This window comes from Caretta caretta, chromosome 27 (assembly GCF_965140235.1).
Source record: "Caretta caretta isolate rCarCar2 chromosome 27, rCarCar1.hap1, whole genome shotgun sequence".
Lineage (NCBI taxonomy): Eukaryota > Metazoa > Chordata > Testudines > Cheloniidae > Caretta > Caretta caretta.
The window spans coordinates 2784649-2807393 of record NC_134232.1 but is presented as its reverse complement, the minus strand read 5'-3'; the positions used below and the strand labels follow the sequence as shown (position 1 = coordinate 2807393).

At 50.2% G+C, this 22745-nt stretch overlaps 1 protein-coding gene and 1 long non-coding RNA gene across 2 annotated transcripts; both read right to left on the bottom strand.

The window, feature by feature from the left end:
• Window positions 1-271: 271 nt before the first annotated feature.
• On the bottom strand, window positions 272-3646 carry LOC142070177 (uncharacterized). The gene is made up of 2 exons (XR_012666176.1): window positions 1700-3646; window positions 272-1441 (listed from the first exon to the last, which is right to left on the bottom strand). It is a non-coding gene; the product is annotated as an uncharacterized LOC142070177 (long non-coding RNA).
• Window positions 3647-10652: 7006 nt separating this feature from the next.
• Window positions 10653-22261, bottom strand: CCDC43 (coiled-coil domain containing 43). Its single transcript, XM_048829832.2, has 5 exons — window positions 21973-22261; window positions 19975-20062; window positions 15726-15861; window positions 14674-14732; window positions 10653-12308 (listed from the first exon to the last, which is right to left on the bottom strand). The coding sequence occupies exons 1-5, from the start codon at window positions 22237-22239 to the stop codon at window positions 12121-12123; spliced, it is 738 nt and encodes a 245-aa protein (XP_048685789.1). The 5' UTR covers window positions 22240-22261; the 3' UTR covers window positions 10653-12120.
• Between the last annotated feature and the right edge of the window lie 484 nt (window positions 22262-22745).

Genomic DNA, 22745 nt, shown 5'->3' with positions numbered 1-22745 from the left:
AGAGCAACTGCACCTGTATTCCCCCCCCCCATAGTCCGTCAAGGATCCACAGTCTAGGTCTTTAGCTCCTTGGCAATCACCTCTCTTGGGCAGAGACACGCCATCTCTCTCCCTCCTGAGCAGGGTTTTTCCAGGCAGCACAGTTCCCTGCCTACCCTATATTATCCCCAGCAAGCCAGACTGCCTACACAAGCCAGTATCTGTGCTGTGCTTGCTCTCCAAAGGCTAAGAACAATGTAATTGTCAGCAGTTATGAGTTACCACACAGCACTTTGTACGCAAGCACATTTATTTTTAAGATGAAAGCATTACAGAGAAAACATATTAAAAACAATACAAGAACCTACATATATGCTAATAGGCTTACCAGAGAACATCCCCCAAATCTAAAAAGGGCTTGGTCAGAGGCAATGCTTCAAACCCTACAAAGGGGGTTTTCTGTGGTTACAAGTAAATAGCCATCTTAGCTCAGAACTAGCCCACCCATGAATAAGTCAGTCTTTCCTTTATACAGTTTGGGCCTCTGATCTTCTCTTGGGACCTTGGGAACAGGTAATCAGACAATGGCCCCCTCCTCCGATCATAGTTTCAAAAGGCAAGGTGGTTTTTGTATAACTGGATGGGGAGAATTTGCACTCACTTCCCCCGAGACAAGTTACATACAGTCCCGGCCCACAATAATACATACACTTTACATTTAATACAATAGACACCGGTGATACTTAATTCAATGGAGTTTTTTCTGAAGATGGTACAGGAAATGGCCATATCTGTTACATCTCTCACTGAAGAAGTGGGTGTGAGAAGGGTAATTGACTGGAACCCTAGGGGCACCCATTGTCTTGTTTCTTGGACAGAGCATCAGCAACCACATTTGCATTCCCTTTAACATGAATCACACCCACATCAGAGTTGTGGAGCACCAAACTCCATTTTAGCAGCTTGGTGTTTGTCCCTTTCATTTGATAGAGCCAGTTGAATGGTCAGTGTACAGTGAAATGTCACCCAGCAAAGTCAGGCTGTAGCTGCCTTGAAGGCCGCCATCATAGCCAAACATTCATTTTCCATGGTCACAATTTTTCTCTCAGAAAAGCAATTTCTTGCTCAGATATGCTATGGGGCATACCTCCCCCTTTTCAGCAGTTCGCATCTGCCCAAGCCTTGTGTCAGAGGCAGCTTCTTCAAATGCTTGCATGTCAATTCCAATGCAGGTATTGTGCGCCCTGAACACAGTTGCTGGAAATTTTTCCATCTGTTCAGCTCTAGTGCCCTCTGGCGTCGCACACTTATAGTGTCAGTAAAAGGGTCGGCTGACCCTGCCCTCCTTCAGTTTACCACTCGCGATGGTTGTCGGAACCCCCGGTTGCTTAGGCAATCTCTTTCCTTAGTTTCAGAGTGGTCCTCATTCTTCTTCCCGTAGTGGTTCTCTCTCTAGAATGTGCTGTAAATAGTTTGTTGGTTATGTATCAGTTTTTAATCGTTTTAGGTAGTTTAGATACCTTGGACAACCTTGCTTTATACAGTGGAGCTGTCCATTGTCCTGGTGCCGAGGCATGCCCCAGTCACCGGGACTTAAGACTTGCTCTGTATGTAACAGGTCCATTCCCTTAACCAACGTGCACTCAAGCTGCCTCAGGTGCCTAGGGGAAGCTCATAGGAAGGACTGTTGACAAATTTGTAAGGACTTTAAACTTCATACCCAGAAAGACCATGCTGCTCGCTTGAAGGTCCTGCTCAGGGAGGAGGCCCTAAGACCAGCCTCTGCGCCGCATTCAGACTCTGCATCAAGCACCTCAGCCTCAGTGCAGAGCATGCCTCCATCCTCGAGAGCTTCCTGGCACCTATCATCTTCTCTGGTGCCAAAGAAAAAACACTGCAAAGACATGGAAAAAAGCTGGTCCCCAGTGCCAACAGACAGAGGGGAGTGAGACAGAGCAAGACCTGTGTCAGGCTGCTTTTCACCCCTGCACTGCACTGTTAGGTGCCCACAGTGACGGGGTAACAGTGTCCTTTGAGGCCTCCCCCCACCACCAGACCAGCACACACAGTACCATTGATCCCTGAAGTGTTTGCAGCTGCTAGAGATCTGATGACCTTGCCAGTACCAAGCTTTCTGGAGGGACAAGGCTCTGCACCCCTGGTGCCTCCAGGTGGTAGAGTTGGGAACAGGTAATCAGACAATGGCCCCCTCCTCCGATCATAGCTATTACTAGACCAGGACCAGCACCACACCACCTATCCAAAGGCAAGCCGGTGTTTACAGCACTGAGGTCCCCTAGGCAACCTTCCCTGGCTTGTAGAGGCATGGCCCCACCCTGCTACCCATGGTATACCTCCTCCCTCTCAACATCTGACTTGGAGGAGGAAACATACTTTTGGCATCAAAGCAGCCCCACTGTACTCCCCTGGCTGCTCCCACTCCTTCGCAGTGATAAGTTCATCAGGACCTCCTGGTTCCTGGTCACAGTACCCTTGGGGCCCAACCACAATGCAGTGGCCCTTTTGGAACCTGTGGGGATTCCCACCACTGCAAGGAGCCTCTTCCAGAAAGTCCTATTTGGTTGTCTCGTAGGTCAGGGCACCACAGGCACCATGCAGGGACACCCCAGAACCAGACTCCAGGCTCCTGCTGGCCCCGAGGCACCAATGGAGGTATCCCAACCAATTTTAACATCCTCGTTGTCCTCTCCAGATGAGGCTACAGTAGCGCCTGGAGCCTCTCCACTGACGGATGACCATAAGACTTAACAAGACCTCATGAAGTACGTAGCCTCAAATCTAGGAGTCCAGGCTGAGGTGGTTAAGGAGGTGACATGGCCTCTTGGATATCCCTTCCAGGGTGGCCCTACCAGTACATGAGGCTATCATGGAACCTGTTAAACCCCCTGGTGGCAAACTCCCACCAACAGCAAAACACTGTGAGTGGAAGTACTTTGTTCCAGCGAAGGGGTACAAATTACTCTTTACACCTCCCCCTCCTCCCAGTTCATTGGTGGTTGCAGTGGCTAATAAGCGAGACTATCGGGGACAATTGGGCTGAACGCCCAAAGCAAAGGACCCTAAAAAGATGGACCTCTTTGGGCACAAGGCTTACTCCTCAAGGGCCTGCAACTGCATATGGCAAATCAGCAGGCCCTACTGGGGTGCTATGACTTCAACATGTGGGAGTTGTTAAGTAAGTTTAAGGACTTCCTTCCTTAGGACTCCAGGCTGGAGTTTTCCTCCCTAGTAGAGGAAGGGAAGATGAGCCTCCCTACAAGCTGCCTTGCATGCTGAGTCCAAATCAATGGTGACCATGGTAATGATGCACAGGATTTCCTGGTTACAATCATCAGGGCTGCCCCAGAAGGTGCAACACACTATTCAGGACCTCCCTTTTGAGGGCTCATCGCTTTTCTCAGAGCAGATGGATGCTAGGCGATATGGCCTTAAGGACTCCAAGGTGATGTTGCAGTCCTTGGGCCTCTATGTACCGGCAAGTGTGAGGAAACAGTTTAGAGCTCAGCAACCCAAGTAACCAGGCAGGATCAGCAGAGGAGAAGGCATAGAGGCTACAGATGTAGGCATCCTCCTCCTAAGTCAGCCTCGGTGGGCCCTACACACTGAGCCTTTAGACATCCCGGGTTGTCAAAGGCACTTTTTTTTTTTTTTTGGAGACACTCAAGTTAACCCCGTCACATTGGAAACAGCTACACACCACTGTTTTCCAACTACCCTTCCCAATTCCTGGATGTGTGGACCCTGATTACTTCAGACAGATGGATACTCAATAGAACTGGGTCATAGAACTGGGTTACACCATCCAGTTCCTATCCTTCTCACCCACCCTGTCCCCATCCCTCTTCAGGTACCCTCCTCATGAGCTTCTGTTGGAACAAGAAGTCCAATTCTTCCTTTGGCTGGGAGCCATAGAGCAGGTGCCTCCCCACTTGAGGGGCAAGGGGAGTCTACTGTTGCTACTTCCTAATCCCAAAAACCAAAGTGGTGGTGGTGGGGGGGTGTATTTCAGACCCATCTTAGACCTGCAGGGTCTCGACAGATTATGAAGAACTTTAGGTTCTTGAGATGTCTCTTTGGCCTCCATCATTCCCTCGCTGGATCCTGGGGGTTGGTATACTGCCCTCAATCTAAAAGACACTTGCTTTCATATTGCGATCTTCCCTGGTCATAGGTGTTTCCTAAGGTTCATAGTGAACCAAGATCACTACCAATTCAGTGTTCCTGTTTTCTTGGGTTTTCACAAAATATATGGTGGTAGCAGCCGCATTTCTAAGGAAAAAGGGAATACATGTGTTTCCATACCTTGATGACTGGCTGATCAAAGACTGGTCCAGAGCTCAAGTGAAGGCCAACATATGACTCATCCAATTGACCTTCAGTGCGTTGGGCCTCCTGTTGAACCCCCGGAAGTCCACCCTGACTCTGGTTCAAAGGACAGAGTTTATAGGGGCAATGCTCGACTCTGTGCAAGCGAGGGCTATACTTCTGCATGACTGCTCCTCATGATCTCGTCCCTGGTAAATTCCCTCCCAAGCCACCCGATCGCAACAGTGCCTGCGCCTTCTGGACCAGATGGCATAGGGCATGTACGTACTATGACACGCAAGGCTCCAACTCAGACCTCTACAAGCCTGGCTGGCCACAGTTTACGCCCCTACCCAACACCCCTGGACCTCAGTTCTTACGATCCTGGCTCAAGTCCTAGCCACACATTAGTGGTGGCTGAACGAGAGTGTAGTATGCGATGGGGTACCCTTCTCAAGACCTCGCCCAACTCTGTCACTCGTATGCAACGCATCAGCCCTTGTCTGGGAGGCACACTTAGGCCTTGTGTTCTGATAGGCCCTATGGACCCAGGAAGAACTCTTTCCTGACATTGATATGCAGGGACTCAGGGCAGTGGGCCTAGCATGCCAAGCATTTCTGCCTCACCTGACAGACAAATCCATTTCAGTACTCACAGACATGATGGCCATTGTGACGAAGTGGGACTGTTCTTAATGTTTCCTCTGAATAGTGTGGGGGTGCCTCAGTTTCCCCTAGGCAGTTCTTAAGTCTCTAGGGGGTGGGGTAAGGGTGTATGATCATTGCAGAGCCCTAGAGGGCAGGTGTGTGCAGGAGTCTGGACACAGAGAATGGCCGACACCCTGTTTCCTGGCAACTGATGGCCTGGGCCCTTCCCCCCTGCAAGGTGAGAGCTAAAGGGTTGGAGAACAAAGGAATCAGGTGACCACCTGGCCCGGGAAAGGAACAAAGCCCAGAGGAGGAGGGGCTGGAGGGGGTTTTCAGTTTGGGGCTGGCTGGGACATGGAGTGAAGTGCAGATGTGGTTGTCTGGCTCACTGCCCCCCAGAATGGACCCAGCTGAGGGGTCCCGTTCTCTGCACCTGCAAGCTCTGTTTTAGACCATGTTCCTGTCGTCTAATAAACCTTCTGTTTTACTGGCTGGCTGAGAGTCACGTCTGACTGCGAAGTTGGGGTGCAGGACCCTCTGGCTTCCCCAGGAGCACCGCCTGAGCGGACTCGCTGGGGGAAAGCGCACGGAGAGGCAGAGGATGCTGAATGCTCCGAGGTCAGACCCAGGAAGGTGGAAGCTGTGTGAGCTGTGTGTCCTGAAGACAGGCTGCTCACAGAAAGGCGACTACCCCAGAGTCCTGACTGACTTCATAGGGAGCAGTTCCAGAGCATCGCCCAGGGACTCCGTGACAGCCATGTTTTACATAAAAAAGCAAAAAGCTGTGCACTCTTCCTCACTAAGCCTGGAAGCGGTCTCCTTGTGGCTGTTCTGCATCAAGCAGGACATCTCACTAGAAGCTTCCTACCTTCCTGGAGCTCAGAACCAGCTAGCAGATCGCCTCAGCAGGTCTCTCTCTTCTCACCACAAGTGGTTTGTCCATCCAGACATTGTGAGGGTGTCTTCCGACGGTGAGGGCCCTCCGTTTGCCACTCAATCCAACCGGAAATGCCATCAGTTCTGCTCCCTCAGGGGCCATGGACGGGGGTCTCTTGGAGATGTGTTTGTTACCATGGACGCAGACTTCTGCCAATTCCACTCATTCACAAGATTCTGATGAAGATCAAACAGGATTGAGCTCAAGTCATCCTCACAGCTCCGGCATGGCCCATTAAGCACTGATTCTCCTCTCTCTTGGCCATGTTGGTGAAGGCACCTCTACGTCTCCTGTTGCACACGGACTTAATATCCAGGGATCACAGGTGAATGCTTCATCCAAACCTCATATCATTACATCTCATGGTCTGGAAGCTCCATGGCTAAATCCAGAGGAGCAGACCTGTTCGGAGCAAGTCCAAGAAGTCCTGATGTGCAGTTGAAAGCCATTGACCAGAGCTACTTACCTAGAAAAATGGAAGAGGTTTTCCATCTGGTGCTCACAAGTTCCACCCCTGCAGTTCTTCCTGCAACTCATCCTAGACTTTCTGCTTCCATTGAGGTAGGACGGACTGGCCCTCTCCTGAGTTAGGGTCCATCTGGCCGACATTTTGGCCTTTTATCCCAAGGTTGACAACTGTTTGATCTTTTCTCATGATATGGTGGTCAGGTTCCTCAATGGAGAGGGTGTACCCCCCAGATCAGAGACCCCACCACTTTATGGAATCCTGGTTCTTTCAAAGCTTACGGATCCCCCCTTTGAACCATTGGCAACATGCTTGCTACTACACCTCTCATGGAAAGTTTCCTCCTTCGGGGCCATCCCCCCAGCCAGATGGGTTTCAGAGATTAAGTTCTCACCTCAAAGCTCCCATATACGCTCTTCTTCAAAGACAAGCTCTATCTGCTCCTGCACCTGTCATTCTTCCCAAAAGTGGTGTCTCAGTTCCATTGCAATCAAGCAATTTTTCTGCTGGTATTCTACCCTAAACCGCATACCAGAGAGGAATAACTACTCCACTCACTGGACGTCTGGCACGCCCTGGCATTCTACGTACAAAGGAACAATCCATTCTGCAGATCCTCCCAGCTATTTCTAGCAATAGCGGACAGAATGAGAAGCCTCCCTATTTCAGCACAAAGACGCTCATTGTGGATCACGTCATGTATCAAGATATACACGTCAAGATATACACGTCATGTATCAAGATATGCTGAAGGAACTGGCGGCTGTGATTGCAGAGCCATTGGCCATTATCTTTGAAAACTCGTGGCGAACCGGGGAAGTCCCGGATGACTGGAAAAAGGCTAATGTAGTGCCAATCTTTAAAAAAGGGAAGAAGGAGGATCCTGGGAACTACAGGCCAGTCAGCTTCACTTCAGTCCCTGGAAAAATCATGGAGCAGGTCCTCAAAGAATCAATCCTGAAGCACTTGCATGAGAGGAAAGTGATCAGGAACAGCCAGCATGGATTCACCAAGGGAAGGTCATGCCTGACTAATCTAATCGCCTTCTATGATGAGATTACTGGTTCTGTGGATGAAGGGAAAGCAGTGGATGTATTGTTTCTTGACTTTAGCAAAGCTTTTGACACTGTCTCCCACAGTATTCTTGTCAGCAAGTTAAGGAAGTATGGGCTGGATGAATGGACTATAAGGTGGGTAGAAAGCTGGCTAGATTGTCGGGCTCAACGGGTAGTGATCAATGGCTCCATGTCTAGTTGGCAGCCGGTATCAAGTGGAGTGCCCCAAGGGTCGGTCCTGGGGCCGGTTTTGTTCAATATCTTCATAAATGATCTGGAGGATGGTGTGGATTGCACTCTCAGCAAATTTGCGGATGATACTAAACTGGGAGGAGTGGTAGATACGCTGGAGGGGAGGGATAGGATACAGAAGGACCTAGACAAATTGGAGGATTGGGCCAAAAGAAATCTGATGAGGTTCAATAAGGATAAGTGCAGGGTCCTGCACTTAGGACGGAAGAACCCAATGCACAGCTACAGACTAGGGACCGAATGGCTAGGCAGCAGTTCTGCGGAAAAGGACCTAGGGGTGACAGTGGACGAGAAGCTGGATATGAGTCAGCAGTGTGCCCTTGTTGCCAAGAAGGCCAATGGCATTTTGGGATGTATAAGTAGGGGCATAGCGAGCAGATCGAGGGACGTGATCGTTCCCCTCTATTCGACATTGGTGAGGCCTCATCTGGAGTACTGTGTCCAGTTTTGGGCCCCACACTTCAAGAAGGATGTGGATAAATTGGAGAGAGTCCAGCGAAGGGCAACAAAAATGATTAGGGGTCTGGAACACATGAGTTATGAGGAGAGGCTGAGGGAGCTGGGATTGTTTAGCCTGCAGAAGAGAAGAATGAGGGGGGATTTGATAGCTGCTTTCAACTACCTGAAAGGGGGTTCCAAAGAGGATGGCTCTAGACTGTTCTCAATGGTAGCAGATGACAGAACGAGGAGTAATGGTCTCAAGCTGCAGTGGGGGAGGTTTAGATTGGATATTAGGAAAAACTTTTTCACTAAGAGGGTGGTGAAACACTGGAATGCGTTACCTAGGGAGGTGGTAGAATCTCCTTCCTTAGAGGTTTTTAAGGTCAGGCTTGACAAAGCCCTGGCTGGGATGATTTAACTGGGAATTGGTCCTGCTTCGAGCAGGGGGTTGGACTAGATGACCTTCTGGGGTCCCTTCCAACCCTTATATTCTATGATTCTATATGCTACACCCTCATGAACATTCCACTCCCGGCTAATCTGACGGCTCATTCTACAAGGTCCCAAGCCTCCTCTGCTGTCTTTTTGGTGCAGGTACCAATTCAGGACATATGCAGGGCAGCAACCTGGTGATCGGTCCATACGTTCATCATGCACTGTACCATTACACAGAAGGCCAGAGAGTCACATCTCCATGCGTTGGAATGGAGATGTGCAAGCACTCAAGAAAAAACAGTTACTAACCTTTCTATAACTTTGAGATGTGTTGCACACATCCATTCCAAAACCCACCCTCTTTGGAGGTGGTCAGTAAGAAGAAACCGAAGGAGAACAGCGTCTGCAGGCCCTTATACCGGTGTCATGAGCGTGCGATGCCAGAGAATGCTAGAGCCAACCCAATGGACCCCACTCAGGGAAAAGATTCTGTCAACTTTGCTCGGGGTGCACAAATACCTGCATTGGAATGGACATGTGCAACACATCTCAAACAACAACTGTTACATAAAGGATAGTAACCATTTTGTCTGTGAGTACCATAAAAGACTTGTCAGTGCCTGGGCATGCTAGAACTGAGTCTGTGCTCAGGGCTTCTTTCAGTTCACAAAAGCCCTGTTGGTGCTGTTTGGACCAGACAACCTTGTCTGGCTTCCCCTGCTTACACAGATCAGTGACAGGAGCAGTCAGAATACTAAAATGCAGGATGAACCATCACTAATATCCTGCCATCCAATAAAGGATTATGCCTGTTTTCTTGTCTGGGGCAGGGGCCAATTCTTAGCCTCTGCTTTGACAGGGTCCGGTTTTATGCAGCCGCCTCCCCAATCTATGGCTGAGAGCCTACTTCTGCCATCCCCACCTTGCATTTCTCTTTTACAGTCAGGCCTGCTGTCAGAGTGTTGTGAAGCACCCGCCTTATGTGGGTCATGGGCTTGTTACAGATCTGACTGAAAGTACAAATATGCATATATGACATGGCAAATCCCCCCAGTCCATCAACTAACTGATCTACCAGCCTCTGGCAGGAAGCTAGGGCCCCCTTGAAGCCAAAAAGACAAGGAACAGGTACATGCCCGTGGTACAAATGGGTGGTATATGCCAATTTGAGCCTGGCATCCAAGTCCAAAGGCATCTGCCACTAACTGTTAATGAGGTCAACTGTGGTCAGGAATTGGGGCCCCTCCCAGCTTGTCCATTCTAGGCATAGGGTACACATCAGACACTGTGATAATATTTAGCTTTCTGTACTCCACATACAATCCAATGTACCCTTCCTTCTTAGGCCTTAGAACAACACGGGAGGCCTCTGGATTATTTGATCATTAGAATCACCCCCAACTCCTGCATGTCAGTGACTCCTTTCTCCAGGCTCTGGGCTGCTCTCCCAGTAACCCTGAAGGGTGAACTTTTTATTGGGGCCAGGGTTCCACCTTGTAGACAGCAAGTGCGGTCTGGCCACACTTACTCAAAAAAGCCTGTAGCCCCCCTCTGATCTCTGCTTCCTGTGTGGGGGTTCAGTGAGCAGAGAGGCCTGTGGAGGGCAGGCTCCTGTTTCTGCTCACAGATCTATTAGGGGATTCTCTCCCTCCACCACACCTGCGCACGGCCAGAGTCTCAATCATAATAGGGTTTCATCATGTTCACATGATACACTTGGTGCTAGGGGGAGCAATTAGCTCCACCAACACTAGTGAGAGACCCCTGACTGTAGTGAACTTACTCCAGTTTACACTGAGATGAGATTTATAAAACGTGCCAAACTCACCCATGATATAAATCCATTGAGTTCATCTATGATACCGTGGGGGTGAAGCTAGACCATATGCAGTACAGTAACTAAAATATGCAAATTATTTTTCATTGTACCTACCTACACTCTGCAGCATATAATACGTTTTAAAATGCTTTGGATATTTTAGAAGAAATCCGAAGCAGCAGCAAACATTGTTTTATTTGAGGGAAGGTGGGTGTAATGTGGAAGATGGTCACACTTATTTGCTGTAGTGCTCTGGTTCTAGGGGAATGGAGCCAGGAAAAAGTAAAACATTCCTTAATCTCAGCCAAGCACCATTTTATTGTCTGAGTGAAAAGGTAACGCAGGTGGAGAGTCACACTCCCAGCAGTTAGCTGAACAGAAAACACAACCCTTTAATCAGATTTGTGCGGAAAGCATTCAGTGAGGAACAGTAGCTGCCTAGTGTCACAAAGGAAAGAGGTTTGCAAGGGTAGCACATGCTGACCCGACAAGGAATATAGACTGCAGGTGCCAGGGCGGATGCACATTGTTAGGTCTTCCCATGCCACTTGAAAAATAAAGCAAGTCTCTGACCACCTACAAACACAGTTTAGGACACCTAAGTTGTGTATCTTTGCAGGAGCCTGATAAGCTTTTCAGGGGAAAAGGCTGAAAGCCACTGATCACCAGCCATTAACTTGTCAGCAGAAACAGCCCCACGGCTGGTCTACTGCCACAGCTCCACCAGTGGGAGTGCTAGAAGAGACACGGGGCTGACAGGCCAGCAGCATTGTATCCACCATTCTTTCTGGAGCTGCTCCGAGCAGAGTTAGGCAACACTGGGGTAGAGGATCAGCACCCAGTGTATTCCGGAACACCCAGGGGTGCTAGCACTTGGAGCAACTGTAGGAAATTTTAAGAAAAAAAGTCCTAGGACAGACAAACCCCATGAGACTTTTTTCAACCCGCACAACAGCCTCCCACACAGTCCCGAGACAACAACTGATCTTCAGCTTACCAGCATCAAGGCTTATGGTGATGTTAAAATGCAGAATGTTTCTAGTGCTGCTTAGTATAACCTAGACGGGACAAGGGCACTTCGCCAGGACAGGGGCCCTCTTGTGTGAAACAGGATCAGAACGAGCCCATAGGCAATTGCTCCAGTTATCACCTTTTCCAGCCTGTTTCTTAGCCCTACATTCCCTGGGGCTTTACTTCTCAGTCTTGCGGCAATAAATGTGACCTGCTCTCAGCTCAGGCACAAACCCTTGCCTTCACCCCCACTGAGGAGGAAATCACAGACTCTTCACTGTCCAAGAAAAGGCCATTTGCTCAGGCTAGTCAAACAATACACACCCACCTGATAGCAGCTCATCCTCAGTATCAAAGGCCCCAGGACATGCCTTGGAAATGGGGCTTTGCTTACGCTCACCCCCAGCAGCGCGACTTTCCTGCGGGTCCTGGGGCAATAAGAGGAGGCAGAAGTTTAAGCTCCTCCAACAGCTTCCCCCTGTATTTCAGTGGTCAAAAGTAAAATATGACATTTTAAAGCCTAATGCAGCCACTTCACAGTTCTTTGGTACAGACATTGGCCACCACAAGCACATGGTACATTTTGCATTTCAGTGTTTGCAGTTTTTGTTTTTTTGCTGTGTAAACAAAAGGGAAAATGCTTCCAAGACCCACGTGCCAGCCACCTGCCCAGAGTTTCTGTTTTCTTTAAAACACCCCCTATGCATAATTTATTCTATCCTTTGAAGGAGTCCAAAAGGAAAAATCCCAGCTATCGCTTCCGCTCGCCCTTCTGTGTCCTCTTCTTCTCCTTCTCCTTCCGCTCCTGCTTGGCTAGCTTGTCCTTCTCTCGCTGGTGTTTGTCTTGCTCTTTTTTCTTCTGGGACTCGTCCCGCAGAGAATCTCTCTCCAGCTTCCTCGCGTTTAAGACACCCTCCACATTTGTGTTACGGAACAGCGCTGGTTTCAAGGTAAGGAGGATGAAGGACATGCTTTGGCTGGGCTCATGTAGGTCCCTGGGCTCTCTCCCCATAGGTGTATATAAACTGGTGTGTAGAAGTCAGTGCATGCAGGCTGTAATGGGGGCTGCCTTATTCCAGACCCACCCCTCACACTTTCCAGTAGCACCTAATATTGCAGCTTTCCTTTACCATGTCCACACTGCACTCTCTCCATGTCTGCTTTGCAGTGGACCCCAGTAAAAAGCAGAAATTTAAAGGTGGCTTCTCCATCCAGGTGCTACATGCAGCTAAGCTGTGCTCCACTGCTGTGGGCCTAGGAAAGCAGCATGTATGGAAGCTGCTCTTCAGAGATTCTCTCACTTCACAGTCTGCCAAATGCTAGCCCAGTGCACCCCCAGAGCCCCTTGGCCACTCGCAGAGGGCTGCCATAAGGGCCAGGGAAGAGATTCTCCCTCAGATTGCTGAGCAGTGGTTTTTCACAGCTGTGACCATGAACAGCCTTCCTGGCTCCTGCACTAGTTTCATGGGGTGAGGGGACTAGCCAGCAGTTCCACCAGCCCCACTCCTGGCCCCCCCCCAAACCCCTGTGTGCTAGGGTGTGGTGATGCTATGGACAGCGACTTTTTATGCCCCCTGCTCAGGGCCCCAGAATCTCTCCTGCCTTGCTGAACCACATCCATGGCACTGCCATCAGGGGCTACTGCTTTGCTGTGGCCGGGGTGAAGAGGATTTGCCTCCCTAAGCCCTGGCGGCTCCCATCTAGCGGCACATGGAACCTGGCTGCCCACGCTGCTCAGACTTGTCATGCCCCATTCACCTGATCAGAACTCTGCTCCGCTGAGTAACCAGCACTCACATACTAGTAGCCATGGCTTCTGCTACAGGTGATGTGCAAAGGGAGGGAATGGATTTGTGCCCTTGGCTTTTGCTTCTTTATGACGTAAGCCTGAAAATTTGGGGCAGAGGGCAGAGCAAGGGAGGTGCTGCTTGGTTTTTACATTAGAACAATCTGGTTACACCCCTCTTTTTCTGGAAGAGCATGTGTTGCTTTGAGATACTAAGAGCTGGACTGCCCAGGGTCTGTACCCTTAACAGTACATCTTAAAAACTGAGATGGTGACAGGTGGCCAGGACCTGTGGCAGCTGATGGGATTTTTATGTACTGTCTGTTAACGTTAGGGCAAAGCCTTGGAAAAGCAGCATTTTAATTATTTTAAAATCTAAATAAATAGGTAAAGTGGTACGACCCCCTTCCGTGGGCATAGTGATAGCCATATAGAGGTCTCATCCTGGCCTAGCGTACAACTGTGACTAACCATATAACTTTACCCACGCCAGCAGCTTTGTACCACTAACCAGGTTGTTTCTAAACACATCGAAAGATAGCAGTACAAAGCATTGTGCAGAGTTGTACAAGCACCTCCCAACAGGGGCAGATCCTCAGCTGGGGTAAATCAGCTCCACTGACTTCAAAGGAGCTCGGATGATTTGCATCAGTTGTGAGCCTGCCCCAGGCGTGGCTTGGGCTCTCTCCTTGTGTAACTGAAGTGGGGAGCTGAATCTGTCAAGGAGTGCCCCTCCATCCCCGTGAGTGCTGGATGCTTAAGTGAAATGTGGTTACTAAGAGGGTAATGATCTGAAGAAGTCATTCCTCTTGGGTATGCAGGGAAGAGCTGCATTTCCAAGGTAACAAAACCCAACAGTGGGCGAATGGTAACTTTCAGATTTTTATACATCAGGAAGCAGGTGAGGGCACCGATGCTGTGTTGTTCCATGGCAAGTCACCTTTAAACTCACTTCCCTTTGTATCTTACACAGTGCAAAGGCCTATGTTATTTCACCTCGCCAGCTAGAACATGAGTCCCAGCACATGGTGTGATTTACAGCCATGGCTATGCAGAGCCGAGAGCAGGATACTTTTAACTTCTTAACACATGAGTTTTGAGCAGCAGTTGCCCCTTGATAACTTGATTAATTGGCTCTCTAACTGTAAACACAGCTAGGTGGAGTTTGACATTGTGGATGTGGAGGGTAGAACTAGAATTCCAGCTGTCCCACTGGTTATGGAGGAGTCACACCAATTGCTTCTGTCCTCTCTGAAAACCCCACCCTAAGTTTTTTGAGAGTGTTTAGTATTGGCCCAACTCTGCCCCCACTGAAATCAGCAGATTTACCTTGGACTTCATGGGAGCAAAGTCAGGCTGACACAGGGTACTTCTGGAAACACCACGCTTCAAGTTTAACAAGCCAAACCCAGCAGCTAGTGCCAGCTCAGAGACAGGACAAAGGGAAATTCAATGCAGAACTTACAGTTCTTCCAGAAAAGCCCCTGTGGCTAGCGAGCTGGGATTTTAAAAGGATACATTTTTCTGATCCAATCGTTAGTGCTGCTGCAGTGGATCCATCCTGTTCATCTGCTCCAGTGAGAGAACTAAGGAAACTTGGAGACTATCAATGAAACTTTGCACCTCGAGTCTCTCCTTTGTCCCAGGATCTCAAAACACATGTGACATTCATTCTTTCAACAAAACTGGTGAGGTGCCAGAGGCTGGGGCACAGACTGATCAAGGGACTTGCTCAGTGTCTCGTAGAGCGAGGAATGGAACCCAGGAGTCCGAACTCCTTTTCCTCAGCTCTAACGCCACGCAAGAGTCCCTTTATTTTAATACACCCAGCTCTCCACAGGAAAGCCTGCCCTCCGCCCACACGAAGAGCCCCACCTATTCACTCCTGGCAGAGGAGCCGCTTGACAGTCTTCTGCAGAAAGCGAAGGCTGCATACGACACATTAGCTGAGCAGACTGCTGTGACCAGCCCATTCTATTCCTGGAAATGGCTTCCATGAACAGATCTCACACGCTATTGCAGGCAGCGGCCCAGCCCATATTGTTGCTGGGGTCTGGGGTGGAGGTGGTGGATGCCAAAGTCAGTGCACAGCGGGGGGCAGGAAGTCTCTCCCCACTGCTACCCAAACCTGCATTGCACAATTAGCTAGGCACATTAGAGCCCTTTTTACACCCTCCTCCAAAACCTCAGGGAGTAGCTGCTGCCAGAGGCAAGGAATCAAGTTCAACGGACCAATGATCTGCTCTGCTTTGATCTAGCAGGACGTAGGATGTTACTATTAGGAAAACTAGTGACAGAAAATGAAACAGTTTCCCATAGCAACAGTTCCCTGCCTTTGATTTGCTTCCCCGGCTCATTCAGACTGTGCTGCACAGAACACTGAGCGATACAACTCCTGCCAAACCAGTTACATCAGAATAGAAGGGGGCTTGAGTGGTTCTAGGTCACTAACTAAAATCCAAAGGGGCAAGAAAGCCACGGGAGGCAGATTTAAACTTTCGCCCTCAAAAGCAGCCTGGGAAGGTGGCCAGCACATTCGCAACATGGGACTTGTGGCAGGGAAAGGATATTCCTCCTCGTCTGTTACATTGGCATACTGGGCCAGGAGGGCAGCTTTCCTCAGCTTCTCGTCCTGGGAAACCTTCTTTGGCTTCACGACGATCTGGGCCTGCTTTTCGATCATGCTGGCAATTGCCTGGATCTCATCTGGGAAGGAGAGAAATCAGGGCATTAATGAGTGCTTCCACTACTGCCAGCAGCTGGCGTCCGACATAGCCAGATAGAGGCCGTGTGCCTTTTCTCAACAGGCGATGGCTGGCGTGTCTGTCTGCAAAGCCTTTCAGTCACAATGCTTCACACACATAGCACAACTGAAATGCAGCCAACTCTGGGGAGGAGCACAATAGTCAACCAGCACACGGGGGGGGGGGGGGGGTTGGCCAATGAAATCCCTCCTCTTACAGAAATTGCCATGGGATCTTCAGTGTTCCCACAGAGCAGACAGGTTGGACATTAAACCTGTAACCCAGCAAGTAAGGTGTGGAACTCTAGCTGTGTGCTTCAGAAAATGAAGGGCAGAGCTGGACCCTGCTGAGATTTGAACTTGTGGCTCAAGGGAGTTGGGTTATTTCAGAGCTGAGGCATCCAAGCCACTGGCTGCTCGAGGAAATGGCTCAGACCCTCGCAATCTGGTTAGACCAACCACCTTTGGCTCAAAAGAAAGCGTTCCCCCTTCTGCGTGTATACGTGGGCACCCAATACTCCTGGGGGAAGAGCGGAAGTTCACTGCTCATTAATTTCCTTATTTCACAAGATCTTGATTTCAGCCTCAGTGTAAGGAACTTAAAGACTACTGAAACACAGAGCTTCGTGTTCTAGTAATACCAGTTGTGGCCCGATCACACAAATGGCTTCATTCAGCATAAATCAATCCCACTTCAAAGAACTATTTTAGTGGAATTTATCCTTGTAAATTAATAAGATTTAGTTAATAAAATCCATTCTGCTCTTGGTCTCTCCCTTGCAGTTTAAAGGCACACTTAAGCTAACAATCATGCCTGTAAACAAGTTTCTTTACCTGCATTGCTATCATGGTAGGTTATTAACTGAAAGACTTCTAAAAATCCATATCACCGAATGCTATTTATGCTCCCCCCCCCCATTTGTCTCAAGTTAGACGGTAAAAGTTAAGTCAGTCCTTTGTTTATAGTCAATTTTACTGTCAGCTTCTTAATACCAGGCAAAGACCAGCAGAAGAGGTGCATTTTTCCAAAGATATCGATCTCAGAGTTAAGAGATTTAGAAAGCCAAGAAGAAAATAAGGATCTAAGTGCAATAAATCCTGATGGTTCTTCAAAGTACAAATATATATTGCTACCTACATTCTGAATGTCCACATCAGAGACATGGTCTGGAAAATAAAGCTCTTGTTGATCCAGTCAGAAGACAGGCTATTGCATGGGAGATCTAACCAGTTCACGATGTTTCAGACCTGTATCGTTCACAGCAGAGATGGTAAAGAGAAGGAAGTTTCTGATTTAGTCATAAGCCAGCATGTGTCTTGTAACAATCCCTTGTCCCCAGAGTGTCATTTACTTTATCTGATGAACAAGATAGCAGTACGTTTTTCCATCCACATCTGAGGCCTGGGTTGGCAGGATTTCATGACAACTGTGCAAGGCTCTTTGATGCTGGGGAAGCCACTTCTCTGTACCTCGATTGTGCTAGTTGTAAAATGGGGTTAATGACTGTGATGGTGTGCTCCCCACACTGGCCCTGAGAGAGCTGAATTAGGCCGAGTGGGCCCAATCAGCCAAATAAGCAGCAGAGGAGAGGAGGCCGCTAATTGGAAGCGAGCTCATCTTTGAGGAACAGGCAGGGTTTACATAAAGCCAAGAGATGGGCACCAGAAAGAAGGCTGCAGGGTGAAGAGTGAGTCACTCTCCCTGAGGGAAGGGGGGAGAGGAATCTGAGACCTAGCAGACCCTGGGAGTCTGACTAGAATGAGTGGAAGCAGGGTAGGAAGTAGCCCAGGAGTGAGAGCAGAAAGGTTCGGGAAGCTGCAGACCTGGACTGCTTGCTACAGGGCCCTGGCCTGGAACCCGGAGCAGAAGGTGGGCGTAGGTTCCTTGCCACCCGCTGCCAAGTGGTACTGCTTGGAACAGCGAACTAGCAGACTGTCTGGGTCACTGCAGGAGTGACAGAGTCAGTGCGGCGGGCATGGGATTGCCTAACGCCACTTGGGCAGAAAGGCTTTGAAGGACTCTACCCCAGAAGGCCAAGCCACTTAGTGACCTGGCTGGAGGGCCGCGTCATGAAGAGGAGACAGCAGCTCCCGGAACTAGAGAAGGGCTGCAGAGAGAGAGACAGGGAGCAGCCACAGCACAGTACGTGGGCCTGGTGCAGCAAATCCTCCGAACTGCCAGGAGGTGGCGTCGTCGAGTGGTGAATGGAGCACCCTGTCAAAATGACACTCGCCTTTGAGAGGTGCTTTGAGATCTACAGCTGAAAAGCCCTGTTAATACTCTGATTTACATAATGGGCTCTTAGGGGAGCACTGTTACCCGTATCATGTTGACCAAAGTTGACTGCAGCCTGTTGAAATGTGAACTAAGAAAAAATGCAAAACAAAGACAGACTGTGCTGGAAGGAATGTACAATACCAGACCCAGCCAGAGACAGACAGCAAAGTTAGCCGCTGGCCTAAAAATTAGCAGTTGCCTCAATGATTGTGATCTGGTTCCATCTGCTTTGTGCAAAGAGAAGATGGCACCAAGCAGCAATACGTGTACCTGGAACGTCCAACAGGCCAAATTTCCAAAGCTTAAAGCAGCTGTCGACAATTCCCTGGGAACATCGAAGTGGGAAACCTAGGAACTGTTCGAGGATATCCTACTGGATGCCAAGAAGCCACGTGGGGAAGTCTCCTGACTGTAGGCGTGCCCTCTCACAGCTGGGGGTACTGTAGCAGCTCTCCTCCGGCGCCCCTGCCAACAGCCGTTGTGGCCCTGCCTCACCCTGTGACTGGGGCCTCTGGCCAGGTGACCTTTAGTCCTACCCCTTCGGAGAAAACTGAGTCCACACCAAAAGCTCCTTCCCAGCAATTACTTCCCTTTCCCTCAGCCCCTCCATTACCCCTGACTCCCCCAAGCCTTTGAACTGCTTCTGAGTGGTGCTGGAAATACAGTTCTGTATTGTAGTTTAAATGAATTATTACTCAGAGTATTGTATTAATATGCCTAGTAAGGAATCTGTCAAAAAGCATTTCCTGAATCTTTTTTGTTGTCTGTATTGTTACAGACATACTTGCTGACAGGTATTCTGAAATAAATGATCAAAAATAATTGAAACTGGTTTGATTATATGGTGTTATTCTGACAAATTTTAAAATATTGTGTGCAGAATTTTTAATTTTTTGGTTTAGAATTCCCCCAGGAGTAGTTATTTGTGTTGTCTGTCACAGAGCAGGACCCCACCATGCTTGGTGCTGTACAGACACAGAACAAAAAGACTCTCCCCCAAAGTGCTTAAAATCTAAGTATAAAACAAGAAATAATAGATGGATACAGAAAGGGGGAGCACAAGAAAACACTGACACAATACTGGTCCTCATGATGGGCTGTGATCTCACCAAACCAGCTGCTTAACTATTCTCAAATTTTCTGTAAACATCACAGCAAAGGAGTTTTAAGCCGGGATTTGAAAGGATAATGAGGTAGCTTTGTGGATGTTTACGTGGCGCTCCTCCCAGACATGAGGGGCAACGTGGGCAAAAGCATGAAGGTGCTTGTTAAACATCTATACCAGTATAAAAGTGCTTATCCCAATACAGCTTATGACAGTTTGAGGAATCAACATAAACTATACTGGTATAAGCATTTTGATACCAATCATACCCCTAACCACATAGCTATGCCAGTAAAATTTAGTTACATCTTTCTTTAAACAAGCAAAGAGAAGCAAACCCTTCCAAGGCAGGTTGCATGGTCCAGGGCTGAGCACCTATGGAAACCCAAGTGTAGCCCAAGCTGTAGATTTCTGTGAAGGGAGGTTTTACACAATCTAACAGAAGTAGTACTCTCTTCCCCCTACAGGACTATGAACCCAAACAGCAGCGGTAAAACCAACCAACCGTTCTAAGCAGAGAGTGAAAGGCAAAAATGCAGCAGTGCCAATGAACAGTAAATGAGATTTGCAACCAGATTAATAATCACAGCGTTTACTGCTAACAAAGCTAGGCAGTTTTAGGTGCAAGATTCTCGTCTCGTCCCTTGTCTTACACGTGCTGTTTGACTAAGACATGCGAAGCGTCAACACTACCTGCTTTCTTTTCTGTTACACCAACATTCTGCGCTTCAGACCACTTTACGACTATTTCCCTGCAGACATCTGGCAACAGATCTTCTTCCTAGTAAGAAAAACAGAGATGTTCAGTTTCTGCACTGAAAGTCAGTCTGCTTTAAAATCAGCATGAATAAAAGACTCCTAAAGAATAAGAACAGCAAGAGCCAAGCCTGAAGTAGAGATTTAAGTGTAGCATGAAGAGTTAATAGGCTATAAGCAGTTCTTAAATTCTTTGTTGAACTGGGAATCACACACATACTTTTGGCCAACACGGAGAAGTTTTCCAAGGCCCTTACATAGTTTAAATATCTATGACAGCCTTCAGGTGTACATTCACGTAATCCCCACACAAATATCAGCACAAAGGTTTTGATCACTTGGCAGCATTTCAGGAGATGCTGTGCTGGTATTTTTCTTTCTTTAGCGCTGGCAAGGTGTGCTAGGTTCATAGCCCTAGCGAGTGGTACCCTCTGGCTGCAGTGCAGAGCGGGCACAAGACGGGCAGCAGCAAGGCAGAAGTCTCCCACCAACAGGCAGCCTGAGCGCTGTTCTGAAAGGGAGCCCCTAAAGGAGCGTCACAGTGACTTTTTGCTTAAAACATCCCACTACTGTTTCCGCCACTTCAGCTCCCCTGGTGGCAGCATTAGCATTGGCACCAGATGCGCTGTGTGGCATAACCCAGCTGAGAGCTGCTTCCCATGGTGAGCGGCTCACGGCAGGGGGCTGGAGGGGCTATGCCCTGATTCCACCCCCTTCCCCAAGGTCCCTGGAGCAGAGAGGCACTGCGGCTCCGCTTTTCCCTCTCCCCCTCCGTAGCAAGGGCTGTCAGCTAATGGGCCGCAGGGAAGGAGAGGCGGAGGGGCAGGAACCCCGCACGCTGGGGGAAGAGGTGGGGGGAGGGGGAAGATTGCCTGCCCTGCAAGGAGAGCGCAGTGGGCGGGGGGCAGAAAAGAGCAGGCCGGGCCAGGCAGGATTTTTAGTGGCACGCTGCTGTCTGCCCAGGTCCAGCAGGCAGAGCGTGCCATTCAAAATTGGCTCGCATGCCATGTTTGGCACGCTTGCCATAGGTTTGCTGACCTCTGGTCTACAGGAATCTCATCTGGCAGCTCACCAGACTCACTGGCTAACGACCCTGAAGTTCAGAAACAGATATATTCAACAGTCAAATAGTTAGATCTTGAGTGTTTCTCAGTGGACAGATGATCATGACAGACCATATGTTTTTCTTATGTAGTTTTAAGGGCCTATTACAATACCATGTTATTTGACTCAGAATCAAAGGCAATTTAACCCTATATAAGCTGGTAAATGAGCAGAATTGCAAAACCTAGAGCATCCAGCCTTATAAACAGACAACTGCATGGAGCCTCGGAAAAAACAAAGAGGTCAATCAGGACTAAGCTCTTCCCATGGGACAAAGCAAACCAGCCACAGGAAGAGAGTATCAGGGGAGCGGGAAGGAAAGTCCCAGGGTATATCCAGAGAGGGCAACGTCAGGGAGATAATAACAAGACACAGAATAGCCACATGGGTCCCAGGATGTAACCCTACCAGGGGGTTTGAAAAGACACGAGTCAGGGTTTAACAGACAGAGGCCCAGAGACAGAAGTACAAGAAAAAGGATGGTGGGGATGGGGATTAATAATCATCAAGAGAATGGACCCCAGGACTGGGGTACGGTATCAACACAAGTGAGGCAATTCAGAGGTCACGTGGGGATGCCTTCAGGGTCTTCGGGCATCAGGGCTGGGGGTTAACATCCCCCGCGGTCTCAAGCCCTGAGGGGGTCAGATCCAGGGAGGAACTAACACGCAGAAGACACTGGGCGGGGGGGGGGGGGGGGAGGGATGAGCTGCCCCCCCCGGTTCCAGCCCCCCCCAGTGGTCGGGGGGGAATAAGTCCTCCCAGCCCCCGGCCCCCATCGCTCCCAGCCCCCGGCGGTCGGGGAAGGACCCGGCCTCGCCGCCTCCTCACCAGGCAGGCGGCCAGGACCCCGCGCAGCGCGTCCAGCCGCTCCTCGTCGCTCTCCTCCTCCCGGAGCAGCCCCTGGATGTAGGTGGCGTAGACAGCCCGGTCCAGCCCCAGCGCGTCCAGCCGCCCCGCCAGCCACGGCTCGAAGCCGCCCGGCCCGGCCGCCGCCTCCCCGCCGCTGGGCGCCGCCATCTTGGAGCGGGCGGGTCGAAGGCGCCACACGCGGGCCGCCGAGGGGCTCTCTCTGCCCATGCGCAGGGGCTCGGGCATGCGCAGCCTTGGACACAGGAGGCTCACGGGAGCTTTAGCACCCCCCCCCACCCTCGCCCAGACTACGGCAGCCGCTTGGGCCAAACTGCTGGTGTCCCCGCGCCGGGAGCCCGACCTGCCCGGCACAGGGGCAGACACACGGCTGCCGGGGGGGGGGGGCACGGACAGACACACGGCTGCCGGGGGGGGCACGGACAGACACACGGCTGCCGGGGGGGGGGGGGGCACGGACAGACACACGGCTGCCGGGGGGGGGGGGCACGGACAGACACACGGCTGCCGGGGGGGGGGGGGGCACGGACAGACACACGGCTGCCGGGGGGGGGGGGCACGGACAGACACACGGCTGCCGGGGGGGGGGGCACGGACAGACACACGGCTGCCGGGGGGGGGGGCACGGACAGACACACGGCTGCCGGGGGGGGGCACGGACAGACACACGGCTGCGGGGGGGGGGCACGGACAGACACACGGCTGCCGGGGGGGGGGCACGGACAGACACACGG

Excerpts from the sequence above, each read along its gene's own strand:
- CCDC43 (XM_048829832.2), bottom strand. The coding sequence starts at position 22,239 with ATGCCCGAGCCCCTGCGCATGGGCAGAGAGAGCCCCTCGGCGGCCCGC. Across the intron at positions 15,862-19,974 it reads TGTAACAGAAAAGAAAGCAG|ATGAGATCCAGGCAATTGCC; the intron begins GTAGTGTTGACG and ends TCTCCTTCCCAG. Across the intron at positions 14,733-15,725 it reads AATGTAACAGACGAGGAGGA|TGGAGCAGATGAACAGGATG; the intron begins ATATCCTTTCCC and ends TAGTTCTCTCAC.